At 42.6% G+C, this 27,954-nt stretch overlaps 2 protein-coding genes across 4 annotated transcripts in view; both read left to right on the top strand.

The window, feature by feature from the left end:
• The window catches only part of LOC122420433 (collagen alpha-1(I) chain-like), a 102,441-nt gene extending 81,719 nt beyond the window's left edge, over positions 1 to 20,722 (top strand). Inside the window, exon 6 of the mRNA XM_043435572.1 lies at positions 20,592 to 20,722. Within this exon, the coding sequence (XP_043291507.1) occupies positions 20,592 to 20,672 (81 nt within the window). The 3' untranslated portion in view covers positions 20,673 to 20,722. The remainder of the gene's footprint in view (positions 1 to 20,591) is intronic.
• Positions 20,723 to 20,764: 42 nt separating this feature from the next.
• The window catches only part of CDH11 (cadherin 11), a 49,275-nt gene continuing 42,085 nt past the window's right edge, over positions 20,765 to 27,954 (top strand). For all 3 annotated transcript variants that reach the window (XM_043437068.1, XM_043437067.1, XM_043437069.1), the window contains exons 1-2: positions 20,765 to 20,992; positions 25,283 to 25,577. In XM_043437068.1, the coding sequence (XP_043293003.1) occupies positions 20,765 to 20,992; positions 25,283 to 25,577 (523 nt within the window). The remainder of the gene's footprint in view (positions 20,993 to 25,282; positions 25,578 to 27,954) is intronic.

Below are 27,954 nucleotides of genomic sequence, written 5' to 3'. Positions count from 1 at the left end.
AATCAACGTGCTGGCAGAGTGAGCTTCTTCTTGAGGCCTGGCAGGGAGACTCTGTGCTCACCTTTCTCCTAGCTACTGGTGGGCAGTTTTTGGCTTATTGATGGTGTTTCCCAGAGTCCGAATGTCCTCTTCTAATAAGGAAGATGGTCCTTATGAGAGACTATCCTGATGACTTCATCATCATCTTAACTTGATCATCTGCAAAGACCCTGTTTGCAAGTAAGATTACCTTCCCTTCACAGGTCCTGGGAGTCAGGAGTCAAGCCTTTGTTAGGGAAACACAGTTCGGGCTATAACACCTGCAAGCTTATTTCTAGGATTACCACTTAAGACACAAATGTGTCCACTCTAAGTCTTTTCCTCACAAACTCAGTCAACAAGTTTTCATTGACCGCTTCCCATGTGCCCAATATCAAGCTACCCACTGGAGATAGGATGATGAATAAAACACATATGACCCCCATTGTCATGGAGCATTGATGATGCACTCTTAGAGAATTTCAGTCCTAGACAACAGTCCTACAGCTAAGCCCTTTTATCAGTAATTCCAAATGGCTCATCTTAGCGGATAAGTGAGTGTTAGTGGTAAAGAATCTGCCTGCAACATAGGAAATGCAGGTTCCATCACTGGGTCGGGAAGATCCCCTGGAAAAAGAAATGACAACCCACTCCAGTACCCTTGCCTGGGAAATCCCATGGACAAACGAACCTGGTGGGCTGCAGTCCATGGGGTCGAAAAGAGTTGGACATGACTTACTGACTAAACAACAACAACAAGATACCTCCCTCACTGCAGCCCCCTTGCCCTGGGGATAAGCTTCATTATTCTGAGTAAATCTAGAGAGAGAATAACCAGAGAAAAATATTAATATTTGATTAACTTCATTTGCACATGCACATCTCTAGTTCATCCATTGCTTTGCAGTGTGGCATGTGATTTCTTAAAAGTCTCTGTGTGTGTTTTTCCCCTAGTTTACTGGTGGGGTGTCATCACAGGCCTCCCAGACCAAGCGCTGCAAATAGGATGATTTTAACCATAGTGTACCACTTATTAGATGGAAGAACGATTAGCCTGTGCTCTGTTTAATTAAGCCTCACTTAATGGGCAAACGTTTTCTTTAACGAATTTGCTGTCACCTCATCAGTTATTTAAGGAGTTCATTTCACAGGAGGGGGAAGAAAAAAAGAGAGAGATAGAAAAAATTCTCATTTGCTCCAAGTCGTTTGGTCTGAGGAAAAGCTTGGCTATCTAGAAGATGCCTAATTGCCGTTGTGATCGTCTGCTTAGTCTCTATTTAGTCTTAGGTTTCTTATTGAAACGCTAATCAGGGTTAGGTCTCACCTCTTGATGAATGATTTTGTAAAAACTTGATATTCCTCCTCTTAGCTAGGAACGTCTGTGTGCAAGTATAATGCCACTCTGACTGAATGGAAAGATAACTAAGGCCCTTAATTTTGCAAAGAGGGCTCTGATTTGGTACATACAGTGCAGATCAGGGAAAATCAGAATGAAATGAATCTCCTTCTTTGCACAGGCACCACCTCTGTTATATCATGAGCCACTTTTCTTTGGCTGATTTTGTTGGGGATTGGTAGAATGCTCGACACATGTATTTGAGCTTATTTCTTGTAGTTGGGGTGAAATGGAGGTTATGCTGTTTTATCTGGCGACAGAACTTGGGAAACTGAAGTTCTGTGATTCTTCGTTTCATCTGTCAAGTAGGAATAGTTATCCCTACATCAGAAGACTGTAAGGAATTCAAGCATCATTCATGCTTCTAGCTCGAAGTCTAATATCCTCATAGGCAAGGGATACAATATTATTCGCCTTTTCCTTTGTTCTTCTTCCCTTTCCCCACCCACCAATCCTTGAAGGGTGGAGCAGAGCTGGTTGCTGTTTTGGTTTTCTTTTCTCCCCATGGCTATAACACACCCACCTTAAATCTGAGTGTTAGGCACTCTGCTGCTACCGAGTTCTCAGGTCTTAATGCATCCAGATGGAAAATGAATAATTGAAGCAGACACCCATTTATGTTGACAGAGAAGAACCACAGTGGTGGACATTTGGCTATTTTTGCATAGTCAACTGACTCACTGCCGATTTTCCCTCTTTGCACTGCTGCAGTATAGGTATGAAGCCAAGCATTTCCTTCACTTGCACTGGCCAAAGGGTAAATGCTATGGGTATTATAGTAATGACTGATTATTTTTGCTTGTGGCCTGCCTTGTGCCCACCTCTCCTGCCTCACCCACTTCCTCCTCTTGAGCAGACCCTGTGCTTTCACTGTTCCTACTGTTACCCAAACACAGCATCTAATTTCATGCCATAGATGTTTACTCCTGCTGGTCCAACCCTGAACATCTGATTCATTCATACAGTTCAAGACTTAATTCTGCTTTATCAAGTAAGTGTTCCCCACCCAGCCTCATCCTCATGCCCTCATTTATGTGAGTCTCCTATGAACTCTCTCTGCTCTCTCATTTCCCCAGCAGAGCACCTTCCACATCTCATTTCCCCATTTTCTAGGCTGCTTCCCAGTCTGCCTCCAGCACCATGAGACACTCGGTGACTTGAGGACCATGACAACGTCCTCTTGTTATTCCCTCTGCTTGACTTAACACTGGGTTCCCAGTTCATGCTGAAGGCATTGTTGGCTAATTCATTTTTATTAGTGTGTGTGTGTGTGTGTGTGTGTGTGTGTGAAAGAATAGAGATCCGTGCATGCAGCCTTCTGAAAATGACCTTGGAAGTTGCCTGCTAACCTGGCATGGTACATGTTCCTACTATAAATGATCCTGACTCTCAGACCTAGGTATTGGCTGTTTCCTCAGAGCCAGTGTCAAGTCAGAGGATGAAAGAGAACATTATTCCTAATTCCTCAATCAATTAGTGCTATAGATAAGCCTTTCATCCTTAGGCTTTCTACATTGTAGGTCACCTGTCAATATCTGACGGCCTATTCTACCTTCCCTGGGGAAATCTAAATTCCTGCTTTGGATTTTTCTGACCTCAGTTATGCTGTTGTTAAAAGTTCCCAAACTGTCAACATTTCCCCAAATGCAATCTCTTCTGCCCAGTGATGTTGCTTCTGTGGGCAGGGGCATTCTGAGTTCACAGGAAAGGTATATGAAGATAATATGATTTTGGGATTTAAGATAAAAATAATTTGAAGCTTGAAGATTGGCTTACCTAGTCTGGCTTTTTATTTATACAAATGTTTCGGCTTTGTCAGACAAAATACTAGACTTCCAGTTAAACTTGAATTTCAGATAAACAACAAAGATATGTTTTAGTATAACTATATCCCCCAACATTGTGTAAGACATACTTACTCTAAAAATAATTGGTGTTTCTTTGAAACTCAAATTTATTTGGATGTCCTATATTTGCATTTGCTAAGTCTAGCTTCTCTGTGTTTATGTGTGTGTGTGTGTTAAGCTGCTTCAGTTGTGTCTGACTCTTTGCCACCCATGGACTGTAGCCCACCAGGCTCTTCTGTCCATGGGATTCTCCAGGCAAGAATACTAGAGTGGGTTGCCATGTCCTCCTCCAGGGGAACTTTCTGACCCAAGGATCCAACCTGAATCTCTTATATCTCCTGCATTGGCAAGTGGGTTTTTGTTTGTTTGTTTGTTTTACCAGTAGCACCACCTGGGAAGCCCCAAGCTCCTCTACTTTTCATTAAATTTAATCACCTGCCCATTATGATTTGATAGGCCTCACATCAGCATGACCAAGTTGGAAACATGCAGGTTTTCTGAGTCCTAAACCAGTATTCATTCCTAAATCATATGATTGGAACTGGAAATTTTTCTACTCTGACACACATTGCTTTTTGCAAGTTTGTGATGATTATTCCTAGAAATTTGCCCCATTTTAGCAAAGAGTTGTTTCAACACAATCCAACTCAGTAGAAGTGAGCAACATTAAAACGGTTTCCTCCAGGGTAATTGCAACATAGTTTTGTCATTTCAGCACACAAGCCTGAATGCACATAACAGGTGTGTGCCCATTGAGGCTAGGTTCTCTCTTTTTAAAAAAATGCTGTTTTCTGTTATGCAAGATGTTGAGAAAGTAACTATACTGAGGATAACCAGAGTCATACAATAGCATATTGGCAAACAATTTCCTCTGAAGCCATCCATTTATCCAGTATACATGATGCCTCGTTGTCTCCAAACTAAACTCCAATTCTCCATGCTTACTAAGGAACTGATTTAAAATTCTTTAGCCAGTCATAAGTGAAATAACTGTCACTCTTCTGCTGTATTCTGAATTTCTCCTCTTTGTCATGCTTTCTTGTTCCAAGATGGCTTCACTGGGGAAAAAATCACGTCTTTGTATTAAGGTCTTCCTTACTCTTTGCAGGGGGAGAAATGTATCTGCTCAAAGTGCAAACTCAGGCCAAGTCTGTGACTGGTAACAATTTGAATGAGACTGATTCTTTTAAGTATGTTCAACAAAATGTCTGCCTGCTTTTTCTTATGACCCGGGAAAATTTTCTTTTCTGGCTTTTGGTTTAGATATCACTGATATTTCACTCTGGGTTTTTCTCATAGTGAAACCTCTATCCCCTCCTCACCCTCAAGAAACCTATACTCTTCTGCTCACTTTATGGTAAGAGTCACTTTTCAATCTGGATACAATCTGAAAAGCAGATTCCCTCTGTCTGTGGAAACATAGTTGCCAGGATGTATCCTATGTAACACTTAAACTTTTCCTCTTCAGTGGGAAGATATTACCCAAGCACTGAAGATCGACCATCTGTTGAAGCGGATGTGCAAGCTGGTGAAATACTGACAGAGACAAAGATTTAAATTTTGTAGCAGCTAAAGGTTCAGTTCACTCCCTGCAGGGTGAAACAGCAGCAAGGCGCAAAAACTGTCACAGGGCCTGTTGGGTCATCTCAGCAGCAGGGTGGGAAAGGGTGGGAAAGTGAGACACAGGCGTGCGTGTGTGTGTGTGTTTGGTGGGAGCCATTAGCCAGAACAACTCTAATACAATAGAAAGTAATAAGACCCCAGGATCCCAGAGTCCTTGCCATGGGTTGGTCTAAAGGGTATATATCTGGGAAAGAAGCATAGTCACTGGCAGAGATACACAGCAGATGCAGGCAGGAGGCAGCATCATTTATTGTCTCCTCTGCACAAATAGAAGGGGGACGCCAAGAAGTAAAATGTCAGAGGTAGGGGGCAGACCCCAGACAGAAAAACCTAGCATCGCCTAGGTGGAACCTCAAAGCTCTAGGCAGTCCAGCTGGGCATATCAGCAGAGCAGCAGTCATGGTGAGGACTAGGTAGTGGGTTTTCCATCAACTCCTGATGTGGGGAGCATGTCTTTGGAGGAGGGATAAGAAATAGGCTACATTACCATCCTTCCATTTCTGCCTTTCAAAATTCTACCCATTTGTTTCCAGATCTAGGTCCTATCTCCTTTCTTGGTGAAGTGGCTGTGCCATCCTGGGTGTATTTTGACCTCTCTGAATGTTTGTCTCTACTGTTCATTTTAATGAGCTGACTTGATCTGCGTTGTTGGTATTTTCTGAATAAGTCTATTTGTCAAATCAGCTAGCTTTCAAATTCTGAATCTCCATTCCCCACCCTCTCCACCCCCCACACACACACCCTGTAAGTTCTGGTGAGCTTTATTAGGTTGCTGGAATTTAGGTCTTAAAATATCTATGCATAGAGTAGATGGAGGATGGGGACTTAGACATTGGGGATGCAGAGGGCCCCAGTCTGGGATACCCGGTGTCATGGTTGGATTCACATTCATAGGAGCACACTGAATGAGGAGATGAAGCCATGTTTCTATGACCCCGTGGGCAGCCATCCTTGAGAGGCAAGAGTGGGCATCTCTGTTATGGATGTCTTTCTGGGAAGGCTAAATAAGTCCTTGATGGTAAAGTTCATGACTTATGCAATAACTACTTTGTTGTTCTGTCTTCATCTACCCCTTGTGAGATTGGGGCAGCTCTGGTCCAAAGGCACTTCCCTTTGCTGGGTGACGCTGAAGCGCCCTTTCTACGTTATCATGGATTGCAAGTTTGCCCTCCCAATAACATCATTTTGGAAAGAGGTACTTGCTTAAAGGATGTAAGATTCTTGAGAGCAAGGGCAGTGCCCATCCCCTGCTGCACATGTTTCCCCTGGGAAGGTGTCATGCATGTCTGGGAAAATATCACCATGGTGCTCTATACACTGATTAAAGTTTTTACGCTTTTATTTGTTTATGTAATTTTATTTTTTTTAGGTTATTGTCACCCCCTCCCCCCTTTCCATTTGCTGTTAAAAACAGGATTGAATCTTCTTTGCAGTGTGGGTACTGTGGTGGTCTTCCTGTCTGAGAGGAAGGCATACTTCTGGGTCTCACCTTGAATGTCCTTGGGTGAACCATTGATGTGTGGGACTTGCCTCCATCAAAGCATAATCCCTCCTTCCAAGAGCGACATACCTCATCTTTTCAACGACGTTAGCACGTGAGATCTCTTGGAGCTGTCTCACGTTGTTGGGCTGGTTCCTTTTGTTGGAAGGTATTTATTGTCTGGCTGTCCTCCTACAGTTCCCTGTGCCGCTTGCATCTTATTACTCATTAGCACCTTCTTTGAGGCTGAGGCAGTGAAGGGTATAGAGCAAAATTTTGTTCTAAAGTGGAAAATGTGTGTGTGTGAGAGAGGGGAGTTTGGAAGTCATGATTCATTCCTTCGAGGACTGTTCGGAAGAGCAGGGCAGGCTGGAGAACATCTAGGGAAGGGCTGGGGCAGCTGCTCTAAGGAAATGTTAACAGACTGGTACTGTTCAAAGCAGAGAATTATTTGCAAGACTCTTAGAGGGAATGCACACTCTGAAAAGATAGTAACCTGAGTAACTTGAGAGCAAATATGTTTCACCTAAGTTTGTAGCATTTAACTACTGTGGAAATCCTACAAATATTTATCAAATGGTTGCCATGTGGAATGAGATCTCACTGAACTCTGAACATCCCTGGAAGGAAAAATTAAGACTTTCAGGGGAGAATTATAGAGAGGTTCATCATCAAAGGCTGAAAGATAAGAGCTTCCAAATGGGCCATATACAGCTTCAAATTCCACTTCAGGTTTCAGAATGCTCTGAAAACGAAGTGTCCCTAGCCCTTGCTTCCATATCTAGGCAAAGGAAGCAGTAATGCAAAACTCTCAAAGGTGCTGGGGAGAGAGAGGCTGTAAAGAATCTACGTATAGCACCTAGCAAAGCACCTACCCCATAGTAGGTTCTCAGAAACATAGCAGCTAGTTTGTAGATGATGACTTAGTAACAGTGATGCCATACACCTCTTCCCCAGGGATGGGGCTGTTTCAAACGGAGGCTAAATGGTGAATAAGGGATCTCTAAGGTGGCCTCTCAGAACTCATCCAGTCAAGAGAGCCAGCCTGCTCCTGCGATGAGCGTTGGTCATCTTTGTCCACATTCCCCATGATCACTCCATACTCATCCCATATCCAGGATAACTGAAAGACCCTTACGTTCTGCAGAGGGGCTTCTGGTCTGTATCCCTATTGAGTCGGGGGGCCTAATGCACTGTCACAACTTGACTTGTTGGAATCAGCCATCCCACTTTCCCCAACACACACACCATCCCCTCGGCAAGGAGAGCAGTGTTCTCACAAGTCACCACTACACAGTCCCATTGGGCCAGGGGGCAAACAGAAAGGATGCCCATGTCCATTGCAGCATCTGAGAGATTCTGTATCCCTGTCAGAGAAAAGGAGTGAAGTCACACCCTACTGGTGGTAACAAAAACAGGTCATTTACATTCATCTACAATCCACGCCCCTAAAGGTTAAAAGCCAAAACTTTAAAAAATTACTCAGATAAATAGATGTTGCCACGGCTGTCAGCATTTCATCAGGCTTGTCTTCACCTGTGTAGCCCACATTAGGCTCTTACAAAGAGCTTCCCAAACCATTATCTTATTCGACCCTCAGATTAACTTGGGGGCCAGGGAGGTCATGCATCATTCGCCCTCCTTTTCATAAGAGAAAACAGATTCAGAGAGGTGAAGGGAGTTGTCGGCTGTCAGTGGTCCCACAGTTTCCTGAACCCGGACCTCCTTCCTGAAACAGGAGATTATGGGCTCTGAAGCAGGAATTTACTAACCATCCCTGGACTGAGACAGCAAGTTCTGTGAAGTATCAAGATCTCAGAAGTGGTTTCTCTTTTTTTCCTTTGTTTTTTTTTTTTTTTGTAATGCAGCTGAGCTGCTTTTCAAGGAAACATTCTGGCCAGTTTAGCTGGATGTTCTGTTTCCTGTGGAGCATGGGGCCAGCTCAGGTGGCTCCGCAGTATAAAATCTACCTGCAATGCCGGAGTCTCAGGAGTCGCAGGTTTGATCCCAGGGTCGGGAAGATCCCCTGGAGGAGGCAATGGCAGCCCATTCCAGTGTTCTTGCCTGGGCAGTCCCATGGACAGAGGAGTCTGGTGCCTATGGTCCATGGGGTCGAGGAGTCGGTCAAGGGTAAAGCGTGTACACGCACAAGGGGCCAGTTGGTTCAGTGGCCCCACCCGGGGTAGCCCTGTTCCTTCATTTTTTTCAGGCATTCTGCTAATGTCACGTAGAGATTCACCACCTTACCCAGCCCTTTGTTTCACAGAGAGGAAAACTGATGTCTAGATGATAGGAATTAGGCAGTAACTTCATGGCAGGTCTTTAAATGCAGTGTTCTTTGTCCACCTTCATTCAGGGCGCAGACATTTCTGCTTCAGATGAGGATGTTTTAGTGCCCAAGACCAACACTGATGAATAACAGAACTTTTTTTTTTTTTTTTTTAATGACTGAAATCACCATTGAACACTTGAAATGGGACTAGGGCAGGCAGGAAGTAAATTTTAATGTTTATATAATTTGTGTGCTAAGACGCTTCAGTCGTGTCTGGCTTTGTGACCCCATGGACTATAGCCCACCAGATTCCTCTGTCCAAGAGATTCTCCAGGTGAGAATACTGGAGTGGGTTGCATGCCCTCCTCCAGGGGCTCTTCCCGACCCAGGGATGGAGCCTGTGTCTCCTAGGAGTCCTGCATTGCAGGCAGATTCTTTACTGTTGAGCCCCTGGGGAAGCCCTTCACTTAATTTACATGAATTTAAATTTAAAAAGCTATATGTGTCTAGATTGCTACCATATTGGATAGTGTAACTCTTGATCAGTGGTTCTTATCTTGAATGTACACTGGAACCACCCAGGGAACTTCAAAAAATATTGATTGCCAGTTTCTTTGCTTTTAATTGGTTTAGAGTAAGGCCTTGGCAATGGGATTTTTAAGACACCCCCCTCCCCAGTCCCAAGCTTCCCTGGTGGCTCAGATGGTAACAAATCCACCTGCAATTCAGGAAACCTGGGTTCAATCCCTGGGTTGGGAAGATCCCCTGGAGAAGGGAAAGGCTACCCACTCCAGTATTCTGGCCTGGAGGATTCCATGGGCTACAGTCCATGGGGTCACAAAGAGTTGGACACGACTGAGTGACTTTCACTTTCACTTTTTCCCCATTCTTGGTTAATTCTAATATACAGTCAAGATCTAGAGACACTAGTCTAAATTTTAAGTTCCATGAGGGACAGAAGGATTCCTGGGCCCTCATGTCAGCATATACATTACTGTAGTCAGGGGCAAGGTATTCAATGAGAAGTTAACTGCTGTGTTCCCAACTCTTAGGGAACTTAATCCTAAGGAAAAAGGAATAAATAATTAAATTGCTTTAAAGGACATTGTGATCCAAAGGAATGGGAAAGGGTTTCTTCTACCTGGTGGAGGGAGAAAATGAAGTAGGTCTCTGCAAAAATGACTCTGGTAATGACTTGTAAGTAAGGTATATATTTTTTCCAGAAATGCATTTGTAGCAGTAGATGTTTCTGCCAGGCAAGTGAACTCACGTCTGTAATTCACAATAGGATTAACCTGGGATTATAGAAAATCTAATTAAGTGAACCACATTATCTGAGACCCACAAAAGACACTTAACGTTGCCTTTGAAAGTCCTGCCTGTCTGAGTGTTGGGTATATGCTTCAGAAAATGCTCCACGCACATCTGTACAAGGCACTTGACTAGTTTGCTGTATCCCATTCCTTTTCTTTCATGCTTAACTTTTTTTCAAAAAAATCCCCTTCCTTTTGATAAATGACATTAATGCACTTGAAAAGAAAGAAGTGGGCTTCAGAGATTGGATTAGTTGAAACCACAATGGGATCATTATGAGGCTATTGTTGGTGTCTGTTTTCTGAGAACAAGGAGGGGGATTCTCTATGAGGTGTGTAAAGATATTAAAAAAAAAATCCATTTAAAAACATGCAGAGTTTAGTCTACTCTTAGTATGATAGCATAGTTTGAGGAGGTCTATTGGAAAGAGACCTCCAGAACAGCCCACCCACACTGGGATTAAAAAAAAAAAAAAAAAATCATGCCTCTGATAATTGGAAGCAGCTTGAGTCTGTGCTTTCCTCACTCTGGTTTGGTGGCTGATTAAGCTGGACGGATGCACACAGACCGAAGTGGATTGGGGTCACAGGCTGGCCTTCTCAGAATTATAAAGGCTCTTGGAGGTGCTGATTGGAGGCACTCTCTCTCCTCGCCTTAGTAATTATTTCAGAAAAACCACATCAGGCCCTTGTCAGTTATTAAGGCCACCTTGGGATAATTCCTCCTCTTATTGTTTGTGCTTTAAGAAACAGACTTTGTGGACAGTGGTTCTCTGCAGGATGTCACAGTCTAGTGAGAATATGTAGATTGTTTTTCCTCTTCCAGTTCTCCACTGATCATCTTTAAAGAGCTCCCAGGTCCTCATTTCTGACTGTCTGTTCCCTTATGGAACCTGGACTGGCTGTTTCCATAGAAATCTTTTGAAAAGGAGGGCTGCTTTTAAGCCGGGTTTTGTGAGGAAAGGGCACGGTAGATGCTATAAAAATTTCCTTTCACTGTTCATACTTGTTCCTCCCCCTGTATTTTCCCTCTGTACAGTGAGGGCTTTTAGGTTTTGTTCATGTTGGCTCCTATTTTGCAAGTTACTTCTCATTTCTGTATCTCAGTTTTCCCATTTGTCTGTGGAATAAGGACTAATAGTGGAAAGTCTACCTAGGGTTTTCCCCAGTTCTGAGATTCTAGGATTGATTAAGGCAACAAGGTGTCCAAACTTGAAACAGAAATGCTGACATTGACAGTACCTACTTTTAGAAGAACTTGGAAACTCAACTTAGACTGAGCTCGCCACTTGAGCATCAATCCACTGGCTTTACAAGCTTAATATGTTTAAAACCAAACTCATGCTCTTTATCCCCAAACCAGTCTCTTTTGTTGAGGCCAGAAACAGCACTGCTGTTTCTCTCTCTGCTCAGACTAAAATCTCATCCTTAATCCTCAACCTGTCCAGGTCCCAGAGCCCTTCACGCCTGCATGGTTTCTAGAAAGTCCGTTTTGCCTCCACGTGAGCCTTATTTTCTAGTTCAGAACCATATTTCCTCTCACCTGGACTATTGCAATGACTCCAGGAGTCTCCCTGGACTCATATAGTAGCATCAGTGTCCTCAGCAATCCTGTTATAAGTATCACCGTGTTTACATCCTTTTATGGACAGCCTCCTGGAGCCCTTTGTAAGGCTTGCACCTTATGGCATGCTGTATGTATATTACGTGTCACATTCACGCATCCGGGGCTTACAGTACATATTTATGTATTCTCGTTCAAGGGACAAAAATCCTAACTTATCCTCTTTATTGCTTTCTGTGTGCCAGCCAGTGTCAAGCACTACAAGGAACTCTCTCTGTGAACCATCTCATTTCATTTTAGATCTCCCCCGTTAAGAACTATCCTCGTGTTTTTCCCATTTTCAGTAAGGCAGCGTGGAGACTCACAGAGGCTGAGTCACACACCTAGTGAGCAGAAACTCTTGAGCTGTAGTCCTCTAACCCCATCAGACTCCTGAGACCATGCTCTCAACCATTTTGTCAGAAATGCCATTTCTCAGGCTGGTTTATCCTGCATACCTCTGACAGCTCGGGCTCCATCAATCTCCTGACCAGAGACCAGGAAGGTCCATGCATTCTGCCATTTACATGGCTGAAGGACAGAGGCCATGCTTGTTTCTGTTTGGTTTCTCATACCTTGTTCATACCTTGATTTTACCAAAACATTGGCCATCAGATGTCACTTTGTTGCTATTCTATCCCTTATATGCCTCATGACCTTTCTGTTTCAGCTCCCTTCGTTGTTTAGACACTAGGTCGTGTCTGACTCTTTGCGACCCCATGGACTGTAGCCCGCCAGGCTCCTCTGTCCATGGGATTTCAGCTCCCTTACTAACTGGCAGATGGTTCTGTTTCCTTTCATTCAAGTATCCCAGTGAGTCTAACTCACCCAGATTATCATTTTGACCAGGTAACCTGGTCAACAGGTTGAAACAATCTGTGGTTGGTTTATGGTCTGGTTGTGTCACTGGACTACGTGTGGTTCAATCAGCTGTGGCTCAGGGTGAGAGGGGAAGTTCCAGATGTGGGAGATTGTTAATATACGTATTTATTAACACTTGGAAGAAGCTGGAGTAGGCAAGTTCCAAAAGGCAGGAGGGATATGTTACAGATTCATCTGCAGAGATGTGGCCACTGATGCCTCTGTGTTCTGGTACCCAGTCCTGTCTGCATGTATCATGTCATACCATCATCTATCTGCTCAGACAACTGTCTCACCATCATTTGAGTCTACAGATCAGAGACGCATTGCAGCTATGTTTCTCCAGAGACCAACTCAGGTGTGATGCTGAGAAAAGTTACTGCTGAATGAAGGAACCAGCAAATAAAGAAAACTTTATAGGTTTTCAGAGCTCTGAGACAAAGAGGGATTTACACATAGGCCTTTGATACCACCAATGACATTACATTATGTTGAGCATCTGTTTATCATTACCATTTTTGCCCCGATCTTCCCTCTGGTTACTTTCACTCATGCAAAAGAAAAATGGAAAATAAGATCTCTCTCTTTCCACACATTCATATGGGGTGTTTATTCATAGCCCAAGATGACACTGGTGACAATGTTATTTCCTGTATGGGTTGATGTATTTCATTCATCTTAATGATTAACATTTAAAAATATTACAGTGAGAAAAAGACTATCTTAAGGATTGAGTAGAGCAAAAATAATAAGTTCTTCACAGCACACATTGCGTTTTGTCATCCTATCATTTGGAGATGATTTAATTACTTGAAAAGATAAATAAATAATCAGCGAGTGATTCTGTGTGTTTGAGGTCTGGGGACTTAAGCTGGATTTCTGTGATACTCTGTGGCCTAAGAATATAAAAGCTGATTATACATGCTTAAAATAAATGAAATTCACCTCTAACAAAAATTCTTTTCAATGTCAAATACTATATGGAGTTTAGACCATCCTTGGAGATGGATCCTGCCCCTCCATGTGTTGAAGATCTTAGTGTTTGGGAGCCAGGTAAAACCAAACCATGGGTTTTGCAGTCATATAAATTTGAATTTGAAGTGCAGCCTTGCCAGTGTTTCAGGGTGTACCCTTGAGTAATTTGCTTAATTGCCCAGAGCCTTGGTTTCCTTTTAGATAATATCATGGGTGATATTTACACATAGTTGTAGTGGAAATACAATTAAATGCTGTATACCAAGCCCTGAGTATACTGCCCAGCAGTACAGACAAATCCAGTACCTCATCAAGGATAATTCTAGCTCTCATTATCTAATTTTATATTGTCCACAAGTGATGAGCGATTTGGACCCAGGCCTTCCCAACACCAGGCAGGGAGTGATCTTTTCACTTTCAAAGCTGACACTCCCGTGGTTCTCTATCTTTAGAAGCAAAGAATCACATTTACATTGGAGCAGTTTTAAACATTCCACTTGCCCTTATAGACCTTCATGGTCATTGATAAGGGGCCCCGTTTGCTTCCTACTTTAACATTTGAATTTGGTATTGGAGAGTAGAGTAACATACACAATGCCTGTTTTGCATCTCTGCTGTGTATTTTGCACCTGAGCAGAAGTGATTACTACTACAAGCTTATGCTTTGCTCCAAGTGTAGAAATGGGGGAAGAAATGTGATTCAATAGTTCCTGTACTACTTCCTGTCCCCATTCTCTGTGATTTCCACAGACAAGGCATAATTCCTGTGATTTGATTTGAAACTAGAGACCAGCTCAGTGCTGACTGATGAGATCTGAACTGGGAATAAAATATGCTTGAATTAATTTGCATAATGGAATCCGATTGGTTACAAAGCTGTGTTTGTTGCAGTGGGGACCAGAGCCTCTGAGCTCCTGACAGGAGGACAGAGCACTTGCAGAATAAGGTTTTGAGCTCTAGTGGGCTCAGTAATATTCTTAATGTAGTGATAACCTGCCTTTAACTGTAAATTAACTCCCTGGAAATGAAAAGAACAGGTCAGCCTGTCTGATCCTTCCAGCTCTGTGGGGGAGGAGAACGCTAAAAAACCAAAGCCGCTTGCTTTGTGCTAAGCGCTTTCGTCTTTCTTTCTCTACCCGATAACAATTTCCAGCAGGAGTCCAAATATACTTAAACACCCGTCTATGTCATTTTCTTTTACGGAGACAAAAGCGAGCACAGCAAGAGAGTCTTATGCTCAAGGCGCGGTAGCTCGTGACGGGCTATCTGCTCTCAAGATAGAGGGGCGAGCCTTCCACTTAGAGCTGGTGGTTTTGCAAATCCATTTTCCTGTCGTGTTATTACTTCCGTGACTTTCAACAACATTTATTTTTCCTTCCAAGCAGTATGCTTCCATCATAAAGTCCTCCTATATGTTTTAGTAGAACCTCAATGCTTAGACATTTCTGGCATACTTCTAGAAAGTGCTTTAATGGAAGGACTATTAAAGAACTGCCTTGGGGCGGAGTGGGGGGGTGGGTCTTTATTAAAACCAATTAGAACATTGATATATTTCCCTAGTTGTTGCCAATGTCAAGGTCTTCTTAGGAGGGCAGTCTCCTGTTTTCATGCATGAATCCTGCAAACTCTGTACCACTGCATATATCAACCAGATCTCCAGATTTTAGAAGCATTTCTAAATAATGTTAATAATAATCTTTCTGAACAGATCTTTTTAACCTATACATTGGAAAATTCTGAAACTGTGTTTAAGAAGTCAAAGATTTACTTTTGGGTACTGGTGCTGTCCAAGGATCTGGTTATACTATTCAAGGACTTGTTATAACCTGTATACTGGTTAACTGGTTATAACTGTCAACTGACCAACTGTTTATATAACCTGGTTATATTGGTATATACTGCTACACAGAATCAGATAACAGATATAATTACCTCCTATTCATCTTCACTTTGATCACTGCTATAAAATGTTTTATCTTCCTCTTTCTGGTTTGGTTTTAACATTTTAGTTACCATATTACCCCCTACCACCAAAACTTAAATTATTTTCATCATGAGACTGTTGTCTTTATAATATGTATCCATATGTGGCCTCCTGTCTTCTCTTAAGAGAGGCAATATCACGTGCATTGTGGGGGATAACAATGCAGGTCTTGGCACTAACTATCCAGTATTCATATCTCAGCTCCTCCACTTGCTGTCTCGGTAACTATGAGCAACTTACTTCACGTTGGTATGCCTCAGACTACCTACCTGTAAAATGGGGATTACAATAATACTGCAGTGTAGAGTTATTATGAAAATTTATGACTCAACTCATTGAAAGCACTTGGAAGAATGAAAGAGGTGAAAGTGTTAGTCACTCAGTCATGGCCAACTCTTTGTGACCCCATGGACTGTAGCCCTTCAAGCTCCTCTGTCCATGGGATTCTCCAGGCAGGAATACTGGAGTGGGTTGCCATTCCCTTCTCCAGGGGATCTTCCCAACCCAGGGATCGAATCCAGGTCACCTGCCTTGCAGGCAGATTCTTTACCATCTGTGCCACCAGGGAAGCCCAGGCAAACAATAAGACTGGGCAAATGTTAACTGTTATTACCATTTTCATCATAATCATATTATGAGCATAAGCCTAGTTCTCCTATTGGTTCACTGCATCTACGTTACTATTTCTATCAGTGTCCATACCATTCCTTTATGAACCTCAGAAGCCAACAAGTAGTGACAGCTGGTGTTGCTCACTGGTTAAAGACAGACTCCAGAGCCAACTGTCATGGGCTCAGACTCAGTGCTGTGATTTATGAGAAGCATAACTTTGCATAAATTGCTTAATCTATCCAGATCTTAGTTTCCATCCTTTAAAATAAGAATATTCACAGTTCCCATTCATAAGTTTGTTATAGAAATTAATAGATGAGTTACTATTTATAAAGATTTTAGAGCAATGGCTAGAAAGAGATTTTGCTCAGTATATTTTCATTCCAAAATTGAATTAAAAAACAATGTCTTAAAAATTCATCTTAACATACCTGAGATTTATCATTAAAATAAGTTTATATAATACACACAGTCATATAAGCACTTAAAAATAATGGTTTCAAGGAACTACTTTTAAAAGCAAGTTGATTTTGTTATTCTTTCCAACAGAAGAAAATAGATAATTTCACCTTTTTAACAAAGGGTGAAATGTATCACCTTTTTAACAAAGGGCAAAATTTATTGTTTATTGGTCATGTGGAAACTTAAATTCGTTAGTATCAATCTAGAAATTTTTTATAAAGAAAAAAAAAGTTGTCATCTAGTTTCAACACATTTAGTGTCAGAAATAATTGCACTTTACAGCAAAATGGCAGCCAGAAGAAAGAGGTGCAGAAATATCAACTTTAATTAAACCCTTTCTTTTAAATACTCTTCACAGTATATGCAAGAATAATTTATCACTGTGTGAATGAACACTTAATACTTGGTGTGGTGTGAAATGGGCAGAGATCTTGTTGCACCATATGCTTTTACTTTTCTATTTCTTCCTCTCGAGATTCTATGGAGGCATTATCAAGTTTGCACTTGCAGTATGGGGTTCAAGTCATATATTTAGCTTTTACTGGTGTCCTGCTCAGGCACTGGCCACCCAGTTGTGATATCTTACACCCAGTTGGGAGTAAGATATCATCCCAACCATTAAGAAGCAACCCGTCTAGTAAGGAGATGGTGTTATGAATCAGAAATACCTCCAAAATCTTTCATCCAAACGAGAATGTGAACCTGGAAACCACCTGCAGAAAACGTCACCATTGGCTTCTCTCTACAGAGAATGAGGCGCAGCTACCACTCTCGGAGCTGAGGCATGCCCCACCACAAGCTCAGTGGCGGATTCTTAATCATAACTTTGGCTTTCTAACTTAAATGCAGGCATCTTCCTATGACTTTGCATTACCTCACTGTAGGATTTAACTCCTCCTGGTCCCTTCCATGCAGTCGGTTTGCCTTACAAGAAGCAGCATTTGATGTAGTATTGATATGCCCAAGTCTCGGGTGAAGACGTTAAGTGACCACACTGCCTCCTGAATCTTTCTCTCTTTTCTACACAGCCTTTAACATATCCTGGAGTCTGTCTACAACAAATACTGAAGTCCTTATTCCTTGAAAAGGGACTTACATAATACATCACAAAATAGTATTGAGGGCAGTGATGGATACTTGGAGTGACTGTACATGTGTGACCTCCCCAAATACCATTTTGCCATATTACAAAGCCTCAGAACGGCTTGGGTTGGTGAAATCAAAGAGCCTCAGAAGAAAAGGGGTTGTTCACCAGCAAAGTAGAATTCCACCAGTTCCCTTATTTCTGAGACTTCTAAGGACAGATGGCTCTGGTATCTCCATGTAACTCTTATTCCTCAATTCCTCTCTTAGAGAAAGCACTTCACCCCTGTCTTCAGGGCATCTCCACCTGCAGATCAGAGCACTTCCTTCTGCTGAGTGAGTGCTATCTTTAGCCCCGCATGTGTACACCTGTTCTTTTTATCCCCGTTGTTCAGATTAGACCTTGGAGCCTCTGAGGTGGTGCCCAAGGCCACCCAGATTGAAATATACAATGATATTTCAGTTCAGGTCAACCCAACCTCCAAATCTAGACATATTCCTTTCTGCCAAGATGCATACTATCTCCTTTCTGTTCACCTCTCTCCCCATCCAACCACTTTGTCCAAATCAGATAGCAAAGAATTAGGTGATAGTTTTTATTTGTACAATGTTCAAGAATCTTACCAATTTCACTGGTACAGCTGCTATGAACAGTATGGAAGTTCCTTAAAAAACAAAAAATAAGACTACCTGCAATCCTATTCCTGGGCATGTATCTGGAGAAAACTACCATCGAAAAGATACCTGAACCCTAATGTTCATTGTAGCACTATTTACAATACCCAAGACATGGAAGCAACCTAAATAAACGTCCAGAGACAGAGAAATAAAGAAGACGTGGCATATAAATGGAATACTACTTGGCCATTAAAAAGAATAAAATAAAACCCTCTGCCGCAACATGGTTGGGCCTAGAGATTATCATACCAAGTGAAATAAACCAGAGAAAGACAAATATCATGATACTGCTTATATGTGGAATCTAAAGTAAATGATACAAATGAACTTATTTACCAAACAGAAATACAACCACAGACACAGAAAACAAATTTATTGTTTCTTCCCCTTTTAGGGGAAATGGAGTTCCCTTAAAAAGGAATGGAGTGAGGGAGATAAATCAGGAGTTTGGGATTAACATATGCACACTACTATATGTAAAACAGATAACTAACAAGGGCCTACTGTATAGCACAGGGGACTATATTCAGTGTTTTTTAATAGCTTATGAGGGAAAATAATATGAAAAAGAACATTTAATATGTATACACACACAGGTACATATAACTGAATTGCTTTGGTATGCACCTGAAACTGACACAATTGTAAATCAACTATACCTCTCAATTAAAAAAAAAAAAAGCAGCAGCAGCTCACCAATTTCATTTAGACCCACAGGTGTTGAAATGTAGTTTCAGCCTCCCTGCCCAGCAACTTTCTGAGAGCTCCTAATGCTACAAGTAAGGGTGGTGGTGAGGACCATCTGGTTCTGGGAACTCGGGCTCCAACTTGTGTCAGAGAGGTGTTCCAAGAGGAGATGGTGATTGTTCAGAAGAAGGTGTGGGATCCTAAGACAGGAGAATGAGCACTGGAAGTTCCTTGGGGAAGAATAAGTTTCCGGCACCAGAAAGACATTCCCATAAAGAAGCCGAGAAACCTGAGGCAGGAGTTAAAGATCAGAGAGAAGAACCAGCGTGCTGGAGAGAAGACTAGAGTGACTGTAGGGGAGAAACCACAGAGGCTTGGAAATGTGTTAGTGGCTCATCCTTACTGTTGATGAGTAGCGGAGTCATGGCTGAGTGCCAGGAACATGACCTTTGGACCAGTTGGTGGGGAATGCTGTTTTACTTTATTTTTCCTTGTTGAAGGGAGCCTATAGAGTATGCTTAGAAAGACTGTCAGGTTAAGGTAGGATTTTCATCTGCTTGGCTGGACATTTGACCGGACAAAAGCAAATCGTGTTTATTGAATTGACACTATATTGACCCAACAATGCAAATTTGACCCATTATTTCAATGACAAATGTTTTAGTGGCCATCACTGACCATCTCAGGGTCTGCCCTGACCTCACATATCTTAAGAGTTATTGCTGGCTTCCTCTTTCCATAATGCCATCCAGTAAGCTGAACAGTCTTGGGAAGTACTGTGCTTGCGAACAGCTTTGGGCTTTGGGGCATGGTGTTCCTTCTACCTGGACATCCCATCCATACCACTCTTATCACAGTAACTCATCTGACAGTCGAGCCCTGCCATCCCACCCTTCTGGACGTCTTCCTTAACAGTCCCCACTCTCTGCCTCTTCATCCTCAATCCCCCTCAGCTATGTATTCCTCCACGGAATGCCCATAGCACCCTAGGTTTCCCTACTACAAAAACATAGCCAAGAATGATTATGATCATTAATATAACAAAAGAAAGTGAAGTTGCTCAGTCCTGTCTGAGACTCTTTGCGATCCCATGGACTGGAGCCCACCAGGCTCCTCTGTCCATGGGATTTTCCAGGCAAGAATACTGGAGTGGGTTGCCATTTCCTTCTCCAGGAGATCTTTTTGACCCAGGGTTTGAACCCAGGCCTCCCACATCGTAGGCAGACGCTTTACCGTCTGAGCCACCAGGGGAAGTCCCATGATCATTAATCTAGTAATAACAGATAAATGTGAAGTGCTGACCACATACCAGGTCTTGGCTAAGAGACTTAGGGCTATGACTCAGATCTGTACCATCCGCTGAGTAGGATTCCCTGGAATGAGCACGCTGAGCTCCATGTTGGCTTACCCTAAACTCAGAGCTAAGCAAATGGTAAAACTGATTCTCAGACTTGGGCAGCTGGACTCCACAGCGCACACGTTTTATCCTCATACAGACTTTGAGGGGTTTCTTCCCGTATGTTTATCTTATCCGGGGAGACGAACTGGCCGGATCGTGGAGACTATTTCTCACTGGCATCTGCCTCCTCAGTACCGGAGCAAAGCCCTCAGGGGTCCAGCGTGGGTCAGTGTTTACAGAATAGAATGGAAGTGGGGATGGAACCTGTGACTAATCTGCCCTTTCCTGCTCCCTGCAGAGGCCGACCGGGGACGTGGGCAGCCCTGACGTGATGTGCTCGGCGGGGAGAGACCTTCCAGCCGGAGCGAGGTCTGCGTGACGCGTCTGGGGAGGCCGCCATCCGCCAGGCAGCCGCACGGTCGGCGGACGGGGTGACAGCCACATTCTCCTGTGCCTACCACGTAACCAAAAATGAAGGAGAACTACTGTTTACAAGCCGCCCTGGTGTGCCTGGGCATGCTGTGCCACAGCCAGGCCTTCGCCACGGACCGGAGGAGCCACCTGCGACCCTCGTTCCACGGGCACCACGAGAAGGGCAAGGAGGGCCAGGTGTTGCAGCGCTCCAAGAGGGGTTGGGTCTGGAACCAGTTCTTCGTGATCGAGGAGTACACGGGGCCCGACCCCGTGCTCGTGGGCAGGGTAAGGCTGCTCTAACTGCATGCTCACTTCTCACTCCCCACCCTCCCTGGACTGGGGTCCTGGCAAAACAAAAATCTAGGAGGGAAGGTAGCAATGGTCTGATCATCACTATAACCTGCCAAATCCTATTCATTCATCCTTCCAGCTTTATTTATTTTATTTTTTCTAATTCCTAGACATCCGTGTTAAGAACACTTCTGTTTGCACTTGACATTATACTCTAAAAACTCTGTTTTTAATGGCTACCTAGTAGTCTTTTGAATAGAAATGATGATTATGTATTTAACCATTCTCCAATTGGGGGCATTTCCCCCACCACGTCCAAACCCCAGCTAGGATGCCTTCCTTTGTGTTCTTATAATGCTCTGTACTATTTTCATCATAGCTTTTTTCCTGTAGTACACATGTCTGTGTATCCCTCTGTCTCCTTCACTGGACCCTGAGCTACTTTCATGAGAAACAGTTTCAGTTTTGTATCCCCAGGTTCTGACACCAAAGCCCAGTTTTTGGGACACCTCTGTGCATATTTGATAAGATGAATGGATGCATCATGGGAATGGGTGGGATTCTATCCAGTTTGGCTCAAGGATGGCAAAACCCATTTCAGAAGACTTGAGAGTCCTAGTACTACTGAGAAATCCTGCATTCTCTGAGTACCCCCTCCAAAAGTGCAAGAGTAGAAAGAGTCCAAAATATGTTTGAGGGCATGTTCCCTGGTGATCTAGTGGTCAGGATTTGGCACCTTCACTGAGGAGCCCCTGATGGGGGATTTAGTTCAATCCCCACCTGAGATCCTGCAAGCCATGCAGCCAAATTTCAAACCCCAAAATAAAAACAAACAAAATATGTTTTAAAAACTGACTGCCAGCTATCACTTGTGGTAAAACATACAGCCATCTTTCAGATGCAAGTGACATTAATGGCAAGGAGATAGATGTTCATACACATAAGAGCAGAAAGCTTGCTATGTGACGGTCCAGAGGGAGGCAAATGGTAAACTGCAGTAGAATAGTCCCCAGCCTCAAAGAGTTCAGGGACTAGTGGAAAAAGAGACACTTACCTAAGCAATTAAAAAAAAAAAACTAAAATAAGGAATAGGATAATAAAGAAATTCACTAGAAGTGATGATGAATTTACGCGGCAGAATTTAGGAGGCATGAAGGGAAGCTTCATGGAGACGATGGTAATAACTTGTGACCTGAAAGATCAGCAGGAGTTATCTACTGAAGCAGGAGAGGGACAAGAGCAGATCTGTGGGGTTCTCGTTTCTGAGCCTCTTAGATTCCAACGAAGTTATCTTAGTTGCTGCTTAACATGAGACTACCATTCCATATTTATGAAATTGACATCTTTGGAGGAGGTTCATATTAGTGTCCTGATAATATTGTTCAGGGTTGGAAAAGGGTCTTTCTGAAGAGAAGTACCAGAGCAGTTTCATCATATATACCCAAAATGGAAAGATCACACCCAAAGTAGAAGTATCCTTGAGAAATGGAGCACAGGGAAATAATTGGCACATAGAATTCCTTCCATCAACGAGACAGGCTTTGTGCACAGAGAGGAAGAAGAGACTTGAGCCACGGCAGGAGCTGTGTGGCTTGAACAACGTGGAGAGTGTGTGTGAATTGTTCTGAGAAAATAGAACTTGTGCCACAGGGACTTTCTCCATGGGGAGCAGGGTGTGTTAGGGTGGGGAGGGCAAAAGACACAGGTCCTAAAAGGCATCTCTGTGGAGCTAGCAGCTGTTGTGTCTACTAAAACGCAGCAGCAGACACAAGAGGAGGGAAAAATCTGGGCATGTGAGAATGAGCCAGATGTCAGATTGGATGGGGAGAGAAAGAAAAAGAAAGTGGTTAGATCCTATGGAACTTCCTTTTGAGATAATGCTGATCTCTAGTTCTCCATGAATAGGAGGATTAGACGAGACGACTTGTTCCCTAAAAACCTTGATTTGGTGTTGTTCGAGATTGAGTGATTTAGGGTGTTCTGAAAATGTGGAATTTGGCAAGCCGTGGACTTTTAGATCTGCAGGGAGCAGAGTCTGCATCATGCTGTGCTCTACCTAGGGGATAGCCTCAGTCTTGGGAGTTAGGAATTGGCCGTGTCTGCCTCAGCAATTGATCCCTTGATAGGATTGAATGGATTTCCAAACTGCTTTTTGTGTCGGAGCTAATAAATGTCATTGTTAGTTGTGTGGTTCATTGTTGTTGGAGAGGGGGAAGAAGGGAATTTATATCCATCTTTGAACTCTGAAAGCAAGATAAAAAATTATGAGCACTATATTTAAATTTTTTCAGTTACTTGGTTGATCATGAAATTTAATTCCCAAGTCTTGCCAAATTCGCATGTAATATATAAAGGTTCCTAGAAACATTCCTTGTCTAGACTCCCATTAAAGGAAGTGTTGCATTGACTTCCTTGTTCCACATTCCAGTCATGGCTGAGCCCCTGACTTTTGACAAGTCTGAGGCAGAGAAAACAAACAAATATAAACAATTATTGGGGGTTAGAAGGACAGCCAGAGGAATGTCTGCCCCCACTGTGGAAACGTGTATGAAGACTGGGGCAATTTGAGTCATCCTTTGGAGCTTCCATATATTCAGATAGCTTTGTATATTACAAACTGTGTTATTCATAAGAAATGTGTAGCCATAATTTCATGACAACACATAGCTTGTTATGAATAACAAGTTCTGAAGGGAAGTATGCTTTTATCCCCCCTAAGAAGCACTATAGACTAAAATCAAAATGTAATTTGTACCTACAGGTATCCCTCTGAGCTGAAATAATTGGTGTTTCACTGAGGCAATGCAAACCCATTAGATATTTTGGGGAAAATTGAAACAATACAAAAAATTTTAAAAAGCAATGTATTCTATCGTGCTTTGTGATTCTGGGCAAGCTTTCTAGGTCTTGGTTTCATGATAATAATAATAATAATTAAAATCACATTAATAATAATATTAAAATGGCACTATAATAAACATTAAGATAATAATTTTAAGTAATACGTATTATTATCATTATTACTTCCCTGAGAATAAAGCTGTTTAGTTTACACTAGGTTTTCTTAGGTAGTAGGTAGAACCAAGGGCTTTTTATCCACCTGCCTATTCTTGAAGCCCCTGAGAACAGTGAAAGTAATGCTTACCTTTTCCCATAAAGGGTAAAATGAGGGCAAAGGAACTCAGATTAAGATGATAGCGGCAGAAATTTAGGTTGGACAACAAAGTACAATAACGACTTTATTGCCATGGGAAAATTGGATGTGGTCTTTAGGGGAGCTCCATGTTACAAAGAGGAAGGCAGACGGCACAAGTGGGTAGTCAGGTGACCTGGATGACTTCCTGGCCCTGCCAAGTGTGGATTTAGGCGAGTTCCATCATTTCGCCTGGCTTTGTCAAAGGAGGGGAAAATCTCAAGGAGATGGTCTTTCTTTAGTCTAAGAAGCTGCATGCCCATCCACCCTCTCCACGCACTCCATGCTTATGAGGAGAAGCGGGGGCGGGGGGGGGGGTCCTCCAGGCAGGGTCCATCCCCAGAGCCTCATACTTGCTGTGCCACTCAGCAGGTCATCCAGAAATCCTGATCAGTGAATTGTTTGTGATAACAAAAGCCTGGTGTCCTTTGGAACCTTAGTGTCCTTTGGAAGAAGACTGAAATAATAACCTCTATACAGTGGATGAGATCAATATATATGTACCGGTTTGGAAGGGTCGTCTGAATTTACTGTGGTAGGAAAACGGAGTTGAGGAGTGGTGTGTGCGCTGTGCACTTTATTGTGTAAAAATAAACCAGAGCACATGTATTTGTATAGATAGTCTGGCATATGCATAGAATATGTCTTAGAGGACTCACAAGACACTGGTAACAAGAGCTGTCTTTGCACAGGGAAAATGAAGATATGGCAATCAGAACTTAGAAGATTTACTTCTTGCTCAAATGTGTGTCTTTTACTTTCTATAATATGCATATATTTCTTTCAAGATGGCTCTACTAATGTGTATTATATGTGTTTCATCTGTGTGCACATGTAATATGTAATATGTGTGCATATGTAATATGTTTGGACTCTGGCTTCACTGCTCCCCAGCTATGTACCCTTAGCCAAGACAATTATCTTCTCTAAGATTACATTTCTTCATTTGTAAATGGGGTGAGAGTGTCTCCCTCTCAGTGTGTGTATGTCTGCATGTAAACAGTGTATTGTAGCAAACAGCATGTGAGTGTGTCTCTACCTCCCCAGAGCATCTGCCATGGAATTACAAGTCTCCATTTCTCTTTTCCTAGCTTCATTCCGATATTGACTCTGGTGATGGGAACATTAAATACATTCTCTCAGGTGAAGGAGCCGGAACCATTTTTGTGATTGATGACAAATCAGGGAACATTCACGCCACCAAGACATTGGACCGAGAGGAGAGAGCCCAGTACACGCTGATGGCTCAGGCGGTGGACAGGGACACCAACCGGCCCCTGGAGCCACCGTCGGAATTCATTGTCAAGGTCCAGGACATTAATGACAACCCTCCTGAGTTCTTACATGAGACCTATCACGCCAACGTGCCCGAGAGGTCCAACGTGGGTACGTAAGGGAGGGGGAGGACGGACCTACTCCACCTGCAGGCGTGGTGTCTCTGCAGGTGGGTGGGCTGGTGCCCATTCTCCCAAGCCGAGATGTAGGATTTATGCTGTAGCTTCTATGGCAAAATAACAAACAAAAAATTTTCATGTATATAGTTGAAGTTTCAAATATTTTAAATTGCCCTGAGGTTTTAAACTGTAACCTTACAAAATACGAGGAGGCATAGAAGAATAGGAAAAATGTAATCGAACCCAGGCCATCCTGGCCCTGGTGCTTGTTAACCTTGTGACTTGGAATCAGTTCCATCTGTTCTCTTAGCCTGAGTTTCTCCTCTGTAAAATGGGACTAAAAGTTTCTAGTCATGTAGGATTATAAATAATATATATCTGGTCACTAGTGCATGTTGGTGTTCAATAAGTAATAGCAGCAGAGTTTGTAGCATGTAGGCACAGTGCTCATTAATGATTTACATGCCCTGTTGCATTTAATCTTTGCAGTGACTCATTTTTGCAATGAGGTAGGTCCTATTTGACATATTTTGCAAATGGGAAACCAAAGGTAGAAACAAGTTAATTATAATTTATTCAAGGTCATCTGAGCTATTAAGTGGAACCAGGATATACACCTCACCATGACACTATGTCACCATCTGTTAGAATAATTCAGAAGCAGCTATGTTTTTCATCATGCATACAGACACCTAACATTGTTAGTGGACAATTCTCCTGGCAATACTTCTTGTTTGACGTTATAGAATGCAGGTAGTTGTGCTTGCTTTTGAGAAGCATGCCTCATATTAAGAAGGGTTTGCTTTTCAGACAGTGACCAGGGCTGTTCTGATCAAGGAGTAAGTATGGTTATGAAATCAGAGATTTAAAGTTCTAATGAGCTTAAGGATCATCAGGGCCGAACTGCCCATTTTACAGATGAGAAAACCATGCACAGAGACTGAGAATCAATTTGCCCAAGAAAGTTAGATACAGAAGTGACTCTAAAACGCTACTCCTTGGGACTTCCCTGGTGGTCCAGTGGTTAAGAATCTGCCTTTCAGTGCAGGCGATGTGGGGTCAATCCCTGGTCAGGGAACTCATATCCCACATGCCTTGGAGCAACTAAACCTATGAGCCACAACCAGAGACTCTGCACAGTGCAACGATAGATCCTGGATGAAGTACCTAAGACCAGGGGCAGCCAAATAAAGATTTAAAAAACTCTACTCCTTCCACTTTGCATATAGAGCTTGTGGTGGGAAAAAAATAAATAAATAAAATAGCCCTCTTCTTCTCCTCCAACTAACGTGAAACCCTTCTCATACTTTATAAAAACCCAGCTGGGCCTATTCTGCCTTCTCTTTGCCTTGCCCAATTCTTCAGTTTCTCAGTAGTCACCTGGGGACTTTTAATGAGAAACAGCAGACATCAAAGAAATCATTAAATAGAGGACAACAGTGTCAGCAGCTGAGCCAGGGGAAAAAGGCCAGTCATCAAAAACGATGCTCCAGGGGAATTTTCATTGACCCCATGTCTTGGGGCAGCTTGGTGCTTAAGGATTAATATCAGATTTTGCATCGTGGCCTATGAGAGTTGTCTGCTGCCAGACAGTGCTGTATTGGAATCATGGCTGCCAGGTCAACCCAGAAAGCATCTTACATCTTTCTCAGTTTTCATTTTGTCATCTATACCATGAGGATAACGTAAACTCTGATGAGGGTTAAATAAACATAGATGTGAAATACAAAGAGTTATAAAGAACTTAGTGGATTTCTTGAAGAAAATTAAGCATAAAAAATACTTTCCTAAGCTCTACCATGAAAAGAGAAAATAGAGCTTATTAATGCCATTACAGATCTTCATGATTTAGAATAGTGCCTAGTTTTGTGGGAAGAATCCTCCCCCAAATGTTGTTTGTACGAAAAAAGGAATTACAGAATTTTTTTAAAAAAAAGAGTCAAATTTGTTCTTACGCTGTGTGAAAATCACCAGCAAATTTGTAGATCAGAGGGCTGACAGAGGCTGTATAAATGGGCTGCCTTGCGTCTCATGTAGAACCTGGCTCCTCTGTTGAAACTGTCACGGAAAGAACCTTGGCTTGGTTGTTTGCTGGGTAGAGGTTAGAATCCTGACTCTTGACAGTGAGCCACTTTGCAAAACAGAATGCAGAACTTCCTGCCTGTCATGCTCAGTAACTCATAGGCACAATTAACGTGAAAAGTACCTAGCAGAGGGGCAGGATACTTGGAACTTGCCCCAAACAGTGCTTGGCACAGAGGAATTCTGTAATTACCAGCTCTCTCCCTCGACCATCTCCCCTGCCCCATTGGGAACCATCAAGGAACAAAGGTTTTTCCTACAAAAACCAGAATCCCCTCTTCTTTCAA

The sequence above is a fragment of the Cervus canadensis genome, chromosome 18 (genome assembly GCF_019320065.1).
Source record: "Cervus canadensis isolate Bull #8, Minnesota chromosome 18, ASM1932006v1, whole genome shotgun sequence".
NCBI classification, from domain to species: domain Eukaryota; kingdom Metazoa; phylum Chordata; class Mammalia; order Artiodactyla; family Cervidae; genus Cervus; species Cervus canadensis.
This window is presented reverse-complemented; position numbering and strand designations above follow the sequence as displayed.